General features: G+C 43.3%; 1 protein-coding gene across 1 annotated transcript; it reads right to left on the bottom strand.

The window, feature by feature from the left end:
• Nucleotides 1–365: 365 nt before the first annotated feature.
• On the bottom strand, nt 366–6377 carry gpr4 (G protein-coupled receptor 4). Its single transcript, XM_037678366.1, has 3 exons — nt 6240–6377; nt 3389–3653; nt 366–1087 (listed from the first exon to the last, which is right to left on the bottom strand). Exons 1-3 carry the CDS (start codon nt 6366–6368, stop codon nt 366–368), a joined length of 1116 nt encoding a protein of 371 aa, XP_037534294.1. The 5' UTR covers nt 6369–6377.
• Nucleotides 6378–13150: the final 6773 nt, after the last annotated feature.

Raw genomic sequence — 13150 nt, forward strand, 5'->3', positions numbered from 1 at the left:
GATAACATCGCTTTAGCTACAGCTTAAAGAGCGAAAAGATGTGAGCTCAAAATGTCAACGTGTTGGCAGAAAGCTTACATTTTAAAGTCATTTCACAAACTGCTTTAAAAACAAAGTTAATTTGTTAAGTTAAGGGAACCCCCCCTCATGAAGTAACAAGGTGACCCGTTCAGATCAGACCCATCATTAAGCTTCTTTTGGCCCTTTACTGGAAACTTGTCCACACTCATTACTGAGCAGAACAGCTGACGAGCAGAACAGCTGACGAGCAGAACAGCTGACGAGCAGAACAGCTGACGAGCAGAACAGCTGACTTCAGCCCGTCCTGTTGCGCTGGACGGTCGAGCTCTCAAAACGGACAGAATTCACTTTTTAACACCGAGGATGGTCATCTGGAGACACTCCTCCTTCATTACCAACAGTTCTGTCTTGTAGCTGGTGGTCTTCCCGCTGTCGGCGTACACGCAGGACGCCTTCTTGGCCGACAGAGGCGTCTCCATGGTTACCGACCCGGCGTTCAGTATGTCGGCGTGCGACGGCGAGGACGAGGAGCGCCTGCGGCACGCTGTGGACAACAAGGTCGCGAGGGCTCGGCTCACTTCGTTCCTGGCGCCCTCGTTGACGAAACAGTACAAAATGGGGTCGGCCACGCAGTTCAGGCTCGTCAGCGCCAAGGACACGTGGTAGGCGGCGAACAGGGTCTCCTCTGACTTGCAGTCGCACGGCTTCCTCAGAAACATGACGCTGCGCACCAGCAGGAGGATGTGGTACGGGCCGAAGCAGAGCAGAACTATGAGGATTAAACTCAAAGCCAGACGCTGGATTTTGTCTTTTTCCTGACGCTCCGTGGAAATGTTGCATCGCACCGCGGCAAGGATCCCTCTGTAAGCAACCAGCATGGCCGCCCACGGAGCCAGGAAGCCGAAAAATGTCCTGTAGAGGTTCATCCCTGCGACCCAGTCCTGCATGGGGTACTTCTCGAAGCAGAAGGTGTGATTGAAGCGGTCCTGGAAGAGCTCGTCGTGGAAGAGCGGAGCCGAGTTGGCGACGATCTCGATGATCCAGACCGTGGAGCTGACGAGGACGGCTGCAGCAGGAGAGAGAGGACAGTTAGAGACCACCGCAGTTTCCGTTTCCTTACGTTCCAAACACTTCCTGAAGAGAAACATTTAGAAAGGAGCCGATGCAGCAAACATAACCGCAATAATCTAAACTGAAACAAACGTCTTCATGTATGAAGTGATGAAGTGTAAAGAAAACCAAGATAAATATATGAGATGTATAAAGACATGTCTTAAAGACATAAAAACATGGATGACCCTTAATTTTCTCCTGTTGAACAGACAAGACTGAGGTTTTAGTTTTTGGACCTGAGCACCTTAGGAAGTAATTTTTCAGTCTTTCTCCTCAAATGTCATTAATCTTTCCTCCAGCTCTAATGTTAAAAATCTTGGTGTTATTTTTGATCAGGACGTGTCTTTTATCCCCCACATTAAAAACGTTATTAGAACCTCCTTCTTCCACCTGCGTAATATCACTAACATTAGAAACATCTGAAAATGATGCAGAAAAACTGGTCCATGCATTTGTCAGGTCTAGACTGGACTATTGCAATGGTTTATTATCTGGGTGTCCAAATACTTCTTTAAAACGTCTTCAGTTGATCCAAACTGCTGCTGCCAGAGTCTTAACTGGAGTTACTGGGAGAGATCATGTCTCTCCAGTTTTAGCTTCTCTCCATTGGCTCCCTGTCAAATCCAGAATTGATTTCAAAATCTTACTTCTAACCTACAAAGCTCTCAACAACCTAGATCCATCTTATATTACAGATCTTATTGTTCCATATTTTCCTAACAGAGCACTTCGCTCTCAGACTGCAGGTTTACTTGTGGTTCCTAGAGTTTCTAAAAGCAGAATGGGAGGAAGATCTTTCAGTTCTCAGGCTCCTCTCTTGTGGAACCAACTTCCAGTTTCTGTCCGTGAGGCTGACACATGGTCCAGTTTAAGACTGGGATTAAGACTTTTATTTTTCTATATAGTTAGTGTCGGCTTGTTATGCTGCTATAGGCTTAGACTGCTGGAGGACACACTGACCACAATCCTTCACTCTGCTTCTGTCTTTACTTACTCTGATCAACCTGTTTTGTATTTGTAATTATTTTTTCTCTCCTAACGTGTTTTTTGTTTTTCAGGTTCACCTGGACCTACACCTGGACCTGGACCTATACCTGGACCTGGACCTATACCTGGACCTGGACCTACACCTGGACCTGGACCTACCATTCTGTGTTCATCTGTCTCTCCTTCCTGTCCTCTCAACCAGCCGGTCAAAGCAGATGGTCTCTTGTCCTGAGCCTGGTTCTGCTGGAGGTTTCTTCCTTTAAAAAGGGAGTTTTTCTTTCCACTGTTGCCACTGTGCTTGCTCAGGATGGGAGACTGCAACGAAGTGAAGATTCAACGAGTCTGCTGGATTCCTTAGATAGAGAACTTTACTAATTGGCTTTTCTATGCATGTGAATGTTTCTGTAAAGTCCCTGAGACAACTTTGTTGTGATTTGGCACTATATAAATAAACTGAATTTAATTGAATAAAAAGAAACGTTGGAACTGCTGTTACTGGCTCAGCATGGTCACCATGGTAACCGCTCACTAGGCCTGTCATGATAACAAATTTTACTGGGCGATTAATTGTCTCAGAAATCATTGCGATAAACAATAATATTGTTTGAAATTTGACAATAATTTGTAATTATTGTCAAATTTAAGAAGAAATGTTGGTTAATTTATTTTGAGTGTAGTACCTTTTTATACCACCGGATGGCAATATAAGACCGTTTAAACCTAAGGATGAATAGTGAGGGAGGAGCAACATGTCTGTTTAAGAAAAATGGGAGGGAGGTCCCTTGACGTGACATGGGCTGTCTCTCTTTCCTTGTTTTCAGTTCTCAAAATGGCTGACACTCGGTGTGGTTCGAGTTCTTCAGCATTTTTCACACAAAGCTTTTAATAAAAACTCCGTAAACAAGTTCTCAGCTTCTTTTTGCAGAGAAAAACAACTTTTTACACAAAAGCACGGGTTTCAACCGAGAATTTTGGAGCTTCGACAAGACGGAGGTTTCTTTCCCTGAGGTCGGCCTGTTAGCTTAGCTCCTCAGCTTAGCTGCTTTAAGCGAAGAGAGAAGAAGAGAAGAAACGATAAAGCCAATAAATGAAAATGAGGTTGATAATTTTAATTTATCATGAGATTAACTGATTTATCACGACAGGGCTACTTATGTGAACATTTCGATTAATATCTTTGGACTTCTGTCCTGCTCCTGACTCCATCGGACATGTTAGCAACTGATTTACAGCGCCGTGCGTTCACAGGTGTGTTTTGAGGACGTGCCTGTTTTGATTCGTCGAACCTTGACGAAGCGCAGCGGGTACGCCACGGCCAGGTACCGGTCCAGAGAGATGCAGCACAGGAAGGCGATGCTGACGTAGATGTTGGTGTAGAAGATGAACCCGAACAGCTTGCAGCTCTCCTGCCCGTGGATCCAGACGTCGTGCTGCAGGAAGTAGTCGATCCACAGAGGAAGAGTGATGATGTAGAGGAGGTCCGCCACCGACAGGTTGATCAGGTAGATGCCCAGCTCGTTCCGCTGACGCACCTGAAAGGACGGGGCCAAGAGACGAAGCAAGAAAACAAAAAACTTGTGAAAACAGAAAAGTAACTTTTGTTAAAGGAATGCTTATCGCCCGCCATCTTGGTCCCCACAGTGTTATAAAAAGCTCTGCGCAGTCTGTTGGTGCTCTGAGTTTGAGTTGAGGATGACTCTCAGTCACTACCACACAAAAATATTGATTGAACTCTATTCAACTGAGAAAGTCACCAACATTCTTGAGTCTTCTAAGGCTGATGAGTGGTGGCAGCCATCTTTGACTGAGGTGACTGCAACCAGCTGTTTCTGAGAGGTTCTTCTTCATGAAATATTTTGCTAACAGACAGAAAAAGGCCCGCACACACGTGATTACATGATCGCCCTGCCTTTCGTAGCCTGACTGGGCCTAGTTTTCTTCTGTAACACAAAAAACTATTTACTGATCAAATCTCAGCAGATGAAAACTGCTTCATGGTTTCTGATGACGTAGCAATAAAAAATGCAGCGAAGCATCATGGGTTGTTTGCTAATGTGAGCATGACGCAGCACAACTCTCGTCTTCGATACGTTCAAACAGAGTCCAGATGCTGAAAGAATAATTTGAACAAATGAAAAGTCAATAAGATTCTTCCTGCAGCTGCCAAAGCAAACGGACAATCTGTGGGAAGTCCAGTTCTGCACGTGTTTGATGCACGACAGGAAAACACCCCGAGGGTTCTGGTGGTGGCTCGCAGGCCGAGCTGGACACGATACTCGGAAATCCAACGTCACCGAAATGCATCAGAGCAAGTCTGTTTTTATCAGCTTCATCTGAAATGTTGACTGTTTCCACCGCAAACATCCTGTAGGTCCGCTGACCCGACCCAACCAGAACCTTTCAACCAACAAGAACCTTTCAACCCAACCAGAACCTTTTAACCCAGCCAGAACCACTGAACACAACAAGAACCTTTAAACACAACCAGAACCTTTTAACCCAGCCAGAACCTTTCAAACCAACTCAGAACCTTATGGGTGGAGCAAGATAAATTCTTGTTTGAACTTTGACCTTGATTTGTGACCTTGAAGCTGAGGTGATGAGCGGTGTAGTTGACACTCAGTCTAGTGATGATGCCGATGTGTATAAAGTTTTCTTGAATTATCTGAAGTTACAGGCGGGACAAGAAGAAGTTTACAGAAGGAGACTGTCCCATAATAAATAATAAAATAACTAGAGCTCGACCGATATATCGGTGGGGACGATATTTTAGACTGATACAGATGTTTGGGGATATATCGGTATCATTGTCCCATAATCTGCTGATCTAAACTTCTAATTTTCACCCCTAAAATGCTGGAACCTGCTGCACAATGTATCCAGTAGAGGGCACACGAAGGTTACTTTAAAGTCATTGCTATTCACTTAAGTTTCACTTTCAGCACAGCCGAAGCAGGGAGCAATACTGTGTGACGTATTTTGCTGAACAGAGCATGGTAAGTTTATTGTAACGGATCTGTAAAATAAAATAAACATCTATAATAAATTCCCTTCAATCCTCCAACCTGCTTGTCATTAGCTACGTGCCTCTCAAGTTAGCAAGCTAACCTTTAGATAACTTAGCATAGGCTATTGTCTTGTAAAACGTTATCTAGAACAATAAATCAAACATAGAAGTAAATATATAGCAGTGTTAGTAACATTATTTTTGTTGTCCTCAATGAAATGCATTGTTTGTCTGAAATATTTACTTCTCTACCAAACAATAAACAAACCTGCAGCTGCAGTCAATCCTAATTAAACCTTCACCAGACGTGACTGACTGTTTAAACAATGAACAGGAGGGCGTTTCTTTGTTTAATTGATATTTTTGTAACACACTTGATAACTTCATGGTGAATAGTGGAGGATAGAAAATGTGAACGCACGTTAGGAAGCCTGTTTCAAGACTTCAAGTGTTAAAACAGGTTTTAAAGTAGCTGTGTACTGACATTCCTGGGGTGGACAAAGCTCCAAAATTTCAGCCAATATATTGGTTATCGGCATTACCGATATATATCGGTATCGGAGATAGCCAAAATGTCCATATTGGTCGGGCTCTAAAAATAACATTAAAATAGTCAGGACTTGTAGGTTTTACAGGTTGTCTGTGAGGTCAGATCAGGCGCACAGTGGGCTCCCTGTTATACGTGACAGAATGTGACAACTTATGGGGGGCGGGGGTCCATCACATGTCGATCATGGAGTGAGGTCACCAAAGCGTCAAACGTAAAGTTCATTCAACTTTGACACGTTAAAATCTTTTTTATAAACAGAAAAAACAAAAGCTGCATCTTTTAAAAAAAAAAAAATAAACACTGATTGGTCCGCTACAATGATCCCTTTAAGCCCCGCCCCTTTTTGAACTAACTGTCAAAATCGAGGTCAAAAACAAAATCTGTAAATAAGATGAAATGCTTCTTTTTGTTCTTTCTTGAGTTTAGTCAAACAGACGATATCAAACATTTACACTTTAATCTTTAGGATTTTGAAATGTGAAAACTGAACGAGTTTTTTCAAGTTTTACTGTGCGTGTGTGTGTGTGTGTGTGTGTGTTGCACAGGTTGCACCAGCCTCACCTGCATGTAGGCAGCCCACAGAGCCATGCAGTTGGTGGGCAGCCCCAGAACGATGACTATGATGTAGAGCGTGGGTTGGAAGTACTGGTCCACCTTACTGTCCACATCACAGGAGGAGATGTTGCACATTGTCCTGTGTGACACTCTGAGTGTGTGTGTGTGTGTGTGCGTGTGCTCGGCTCCTCTCAGCTCTGGGTTTCCCCCCTCTGCAGCGTACTCCAGCCCCGGTGGTCAGACAGCGGCATGCCGGCTCTGACGCCCGCCTCAGCCTCCAAACGGCACTTCACCAAAGAGCCGTGGCAGAAAACGAAGCCGAGGCATTTCATGATTCCTGTCTGCTAAAACACAGTCCTCCTCAGACAGAGGTGTCGGCACGTCGTGAGCCCCTCTCACATCTCAAAGCCAGCCGGACCTCCTCATGAAGCAAAGACGAAGAAGGAGGAGAACGTGGTGAGATGAAAGCTGTCTTATCGACACAGCGCCAGGTCTCTGGAGCGTCGAGGAGACCTCATCAATCTTCTAGTTATTAGAGGTCTGCCAGGGCCATGTGGGAGGGGGAGGGGGGCACCGGTGTGTGTTTGGTTGTCTTAAAGTCCTGATGACACGCACACGTCCAGAGGAGGGCAGTGGATCAGAGGACAGGGATGACTCTACAGGCGCTCCGCACTCAGAAGTTGGCGAGTTCCCTGATGAACCCCAAGAACCTGCAGCGGAGACACAAAAGCATTAAACTGTTTTTAATAAACTCACTAATAATTAAAAGGATCGTTTGCTTCAGAGCCGTAATATCTTCAACACTGACCCTACAACATCTGACTCAGAGAGTAGAGTTGAAGTAACAGGAAGTATCCACTTTATTTTGAAAAGTTAAAGCTTCCTGCTGTAATAATCCAAGGTTCAGTTACACACGTAATGAAATTCAACATTAAAAACTATTTTAACTCTCAACAACAACGTGAACTAAACAAACTGTTACTCTTTTTGGTGGAAAAGGATTTCTACATTGTTGTAGATCCAAAACCTCAAAACCATGAATCTTTTTAAAAATAAAGATCATTTGATTTGATTTGTTGGGTCCATTGTTTTCTGTCGTCTTGTGCCTGGAAAACACGTTTTCGTCTATTGTTAGAAACAAAAAGAGTTCAAGGAGTCCATATCCTGACGCACGCTCAATAAATGAGTCGTGCTTGTGAGTCCACGATTAAATCAACTGAACGTATTTTATGTGAAACCACTTTTAAGAATGACGGTCCAAAAATCTACTTTTTGTTAAAAGTCAGAAAAGGTTTTTGGTGCTTTATACCATGAAATTGAAACTCATCATTAAAAAAAATAATTTTAGCAAAAGTTATTTGGTGTTTCTCATTTGCTTTTCTGTTAAACCTAAAACTTATATATAAATAAAAAAATGCACAGTAGTCCCTCGCGGTTCGTTTATTGCGGATTCGCTCTATGGCGGTTTTTCAAAATAAGATTGGACATGACACAAGTGGATGAGCCGCATGATCGGCATGGGATTTTTATTTTAAATGAATTATTTTTAATTATTTATCACCTGCTGCACATTTGTGCAGCCCACACTGCAGCAGGTAAACTTCCTGTTGCAGTTAAACAGCTGATCAGCTGCAGAGCGGAGAAGTGGGCGTGGCCAAGAGCGCTTGCAGGTGGCGAAGAGCAGAGGAGGCAGGGAGCTGAAATCATGACGTTCTGTGTCTTTTAGAGAGTTTAGAAACATTGTTTAGAATATTGCAAGAGTGTGGGAAGGGCTTAAAACACCTTATAATAAAATAAACTACTACTTGTATTACTATTCCTACTTCGCGGTTTGTCACTTATCGCAGGTCTTCGGGGTACGGATCCCCCGCGATAAACGAGGGACTTCTGTATCACCATTACATCTGCAGAAGGTCTACGTCTGCATCAACCCCTCAAGTCCGTGCAGAATCACTCCAAGGGCCACAAATGGCTCGCGGGTCACACTTTGGACACGCCTGATCTAAGCAATGATAAAAACAGACTCTTATTTTGAAACTCCAGGTTAAAAGCTTTTCCTATTTTAGTTTTATGACTTTCGTTTCATGTCGTATGTCGGAGTTGTTTAGAGTTGTTGTTAATAAGAAAAGTGCTACAGACTCTGTGAACACTTTATTTGTCGGTTTATCTTTATGCTTACAGTGCACATTATCACCCGCTGACTTGATTTGGGGAAGCATGTAATTACCTGTATTTAAATGTGCTTGTCAGTCTGTTTGTTGTCAAATGATCTCATGAACCGTGAGAAGGTGCACGGTTTCCACCGATTACTGTTGCTCTCATGCAGGATCAGGCTGTTTCCACATCCAAAGCTTCGGATTCTGACCGAGCGTCGACAGAGTCAGCGTCAACAGCCAATCACAGCCGAGTGGAAACACCTGATCCCGGACCAGCAAAAAGACAGGATCTGAACAGCTTTAGTTTAGTCCTGGATATGTCTGCTTATAGAAAGTAAACGAGCCTTCATAACTTTATTACATTTATTGTTTTACGATGCAAACAATTGAAGATACGTGAGAAAGACAAACCACGTCTGGAAATCATGCAACAATTTCACAGAACAAAAACAAGGAGCTCAACACTGACTGAAGACATTTAAGGCCTTCTGAGCTGCCAGTACTGTGGTTATAAATTAATGTGCACGTTCAATCATGGCACTCTGGACTGCATGAAGACTAAACCTGTTTAAAGCACTCAAAGCCCAGATGTGGTCACGTTTAATGAGATTTGATGACATTAAAAACAGATGCTGTTTTCAGACACTGACGCAGGGAAACTGGGTGTCAGAAAATTATTTGATCTCTGCTCTAGATTTGAACAGTTTGTCTTAATTAGCAGCACCGAGGTGCATTAACGAGCTGCAAACATCAGCTGAAGTTTGAGCAGCAATAAGACGAACCACAACAGGAAGTCTTTAGTTCACCGATTGTTTCACGCTGTGTATTTCAGTAAATTATTAAAAGCTTTTGACATTTTTGCATGTTTGCATCGCAGTGGTTCCCAACTCTGGTCCCTGAGGAACACCATCCCACAGCCAACATTTTTCAGTCAGGTCATCTGGACAGTTTCTTTTTTTTATGCTGAAACGTTTCTCTTTCAATCCAGAAGGCTTCATCAGTCAAGGAAACACACAACAAAACTGATTCTTCCCCCAACAGCTTACTCCAAAAGTGGAACAAACCAGTTATGCTGGTGCTAAGACGGTGTATCTGGCACGCTCCCTCCTCCATTGTCAGCCCTCTTCCTTGTTGACCATCTTAGCAGCAATATAACTGGTTTGTTCCACTTTGGAGTAAGCTGTTGGGGGAAGAATCCGTTTTTTTGTGTTTCCTTGACTGATGAAGCCTTCTGGATTGAAAGAGAAACGTTTCAGCACAAAAAAAAGAAACTGTCCAGATGACCTGACTGAAAAATGTTGGATTGTATACCTGGATTATTGAGCATGGACTTTGTTGTTTTCAACCAGTTTGACACGACTGTCAACAAGGAAGCGGGCCGGCAGTGGAGGAGGGGGCGTGACAAAGAGACCATGTTTCAGTTGTTTCCTGCTCCAACGTGCCTGATTCAGTGATTTAGTTACTTCCTTAAGTTCTGCAGAAGCCTGTGAATCAAGCAGGTGCCTCAAAGCAGAGAAGCAAGTAAAACATGCAGGATGGTGTTCCTCAAGGACCTGGGTTGGGAACCACAGGTTTAGAGGATGAGCAGTAAAAACAGGGTGACTGATCATCTGTAGGGTTTGTGTAGACCCATGTGATGCACAATGTGCAGCAACTTCCTGCTTCCTGTTTTTTGTAATGCCTCGTTTCCTGAACTCAGGTGACACAACTTTGCATTTTATTCCAAGATATACAATAACTTGTGTTGAAAGCAGCTGAGCTTCCTAACATCACCGTCGGGCTCGTTCGTTCCAGATGTTTCCATTTATCCTAACTGTAACCTCAGCTAAAGTCCCCGCGGGCTTTGGCCCACCTGTAAAACGAATTATTGGATTAACAGAAGCCACGCTGGTGACAACGATCGACCTCCAACAGAGGATTAACACAACACCGGGAGTAGATTATGGATACAGGCAGGTATATATGCCTCCTGGCTGGATTTCTCTTTGTGAGAGTAACAACCATAATGTTTGTGTTGGGTCTGGGTATCACCATGGCAACAGTTGGACAGAAGATGACACATTTTATCCTCCCATCTGAGCTTGTTTTCAGCGCAGGTGCTCCTGCGAGCATCACGTTCCTGTAGCTCCGTATGAGTTTGTGTCATCAGCTGAAATGAAAAGTTTTTCAACTTTCACTTTTTTTCTCTTGTTAGGGTCGCCAAGTTCAGCATTTGTTTTACGTCCCTACTCCATCCCAGTTAAACCATTTGTTGAGATAATTTCTAGGTGGACTCATATATTAATCTCTTTTTAATTTATCATTTTGGACTCTACCTTTAACAAGAGTACTACATATGGCTTATTATCTGTCAACAAACTGTTATACAGTAATCTATAGCAAAGGCTCGGACAAGCAAAGACCTTTGACCTTGAGCTGCACCCTTGACCTTGGGGTCTTGTAGTGGTATAAATGTGTATCAAGTTACCTTAAATTATCTTGAATTGATCACAAGTTATGACCCGGACAAGCAAAGAACTTGTTTTATTTTTTGACCTTGATTTGTGACCTTGGCCTTGGAGCTGGGCAGATGAAAAGTGTAAAAGACACTCCGTCTAGTGATGATGCAATTTTGTTAAATTATCTTGAGCGGATCAGAAGTTTTGGTCCAGAGAGGAGAAAGTTAATGTCCATCATTTTTTGAATGTAGAAGAAGAACATTAATTAATTAATTAAAGACTCGTTTACCATGACTAAATAAACTAATAAATCCATATTGTAAGGCTCAGTCTTAGGACCCACCCTCTTTACAATCTACATAAATAATGTTGGTCAGTTCATCCCTGATCCATCCATACATTTCTACGCTGATGACACAGTTGTTTAGTGTCGAGCTAAAACAGCTGCTAAGGTTTTCCAGTTTTTACAAACCTCCTTCGACATCATCCACTCAGATTTGTTCAGTTTCAAACTGGTCCTAAACACCGACAAAACCAAATGGATGCTTTTATCAAACAGGAAGTCGGTCCCAGCAGTTCTTCCTACTATCTAATCTACGAATGTTGTCCCTATTGAGTTTGTCGATTCTTACAAACACTTGGGAATCTTGGTCGACTCGCATCGTTCTTTTAAGCCTCATGTTGAGTCCCCGAGGCTCAATGGGATTAACCTGTACAAATAAAGGTTGAATGAATGTTGAAAACCTAGTAAGGAAACTGAAAGTTAAACTGGGTTTCTTTTTCAGAAACAGATCCTGTTTGACTCTGAATGCTGGGAAACACCTTGTATCTGTGACTTTCCTTCCCTCCAGTGATTATGGTGACATTATTTACATGAACGCTCCTACAAGAACCCTGCAGATGTTGGATGCTGCAGATGTTGAATGCTGTCTATCATGGTGCACTAAGATTCATAACTGGCTGTGATTATCGTACCCACCACTGCACCCAGTATTCACTGGTTAACTGGTCACCATTAACTTCACACAGACTCTCTCACTGGTACATTTTCATCTTTAAATCACTTCTTGGTCTGTTGCCTTCATACATCTCCTCCTACATGTCTCTGTGTGAGTGCAGCTACAGCGTGCGCTCTCAGGACATTATTACCTGCAGTGTTCCCTCAGTGAGGACTGAACTAGACAAAAGGACCTTCTCCTACTCCGCTCCTGTTTCCTGGAATATCTTGCAAAAAGACCTGAAGCTCTCGACCTTTGACCTCTAAGGGATTTTAAACATCTGTTAAGCTTCTGGCAAAAATCAACACAGACACGTTCCTGTTTTTAGTATCTTACCCCGTTTCATAAAGCAGCTTGTTTTTATTTTGTTTTTTAATCACTCCTTTTATTTACTTTTCATTTTATATGCTTCTTATGACTGATGCTGTCTGTACCTCGTCTGTGTTCTTTGTTTAAAACAGGTCTCTGTTGTAAATGAGTCCTCGTGACTCAGTGAGACTAACCCGTATAAATAAAGGTTGAGTGAATAAAAGGCTGTAAGGCTTCTAGTGTGTAGCACTCGTCTACGCCTGGTTCTGAGCTCAGACGACGTCTCTGTATCTACATCCTGATAATTACAGTAAAACTTCACGGCAGCTCGTAACACGAGACGCCGAAACAAACCGGCTGGGCGTTGAGCAGAGGCCTGCAGGAGGAACCGTGGGTTCTGCAGCGCCCGTGAAACCCGAGCGCTGATCATAGAGCGGCTGGACGGCTCCCACATGACACAGCACAAATATCTGCACACGTCACACGCGTCGTGTTTGCGTGAGCAACCCGAAGAGGCCACGGCTGCAGCGAGCGCTGGATCCTGCTGTATCTTCCGTCGGGCTTCCGGTGAAAAGCCCCCAGCAGAACACGCACACGCTCACGTTACACGTGTTTAAGGAACCATGATGCGTGAAATCTGGTTTGGACAAAGAAGGCAAAGTTTAAACACTGAAACTTGCCTTTTTTAATTCTCTTATCTGTATCGACTGACGCGCTCCACATGTCCGGGAAAGTACCAAACAACAGAGACGCAGGCGACTCTTTCTTACTTTGTTTTACTTTGTTCTAAGCTGGCAGTCTCTTAGTGGTGCTTGTAGTGTTAGCAAAATATCTCGTGAACTGCTCGATAAGAGTTTATTGAAACCGCTTTTATTGGACGTACGTCTAAGTGTTGGGTCAACACAATTCATGATGCCTGCCACAAATAATTGACTTTAACCCCAACAAAAAAATGTCTGAAGCTCTGTCAGTTTCACAGATACTGAGCTAAACTCTGGTGTGGTAGTAGCTGAGAG

The sequence above is a fragment of the Nematolebias whitei genome, chromosome 6 (assembly GCF_014905685.2).
Source record: "Nematolebias whitei isolate Nwh7 chromosome 6, NemWhi1, whole genome shotgun sequence".
Classification (NCBI taxonomy): Eukaryota; Metazoa; Chordata; class Actinopteri; order Cyprinodontiformes; family Rivulidae; genus Nematolebias; species Nematolebias whitei.

Bases quoted from the DNA above. Each gene is read 5' to 3' on its own strand.
- gpr4 (XM_037678366.1), bottom strand. From the start codon at position 6,368: ATGTGCAACATCTCCTCCTGTGATGTGGACAGTAAGGTGGACCAGTAC. The intron at 3,654-6,239 runs GTGAGGCTGGTG...CCGTCCTTTCAG, and splicing joins TGTGGGCTGCCTACATGCAG to GTGCGTCAGCGGAACGAGCT. The intron at 1,088-3,388 runs GCACGTCCTCAA...CTCCTGCTGCAG, and splicing joins GGTTCGACGAATCAAAACAG to CCGTCCTCGTCAGCTCCACG.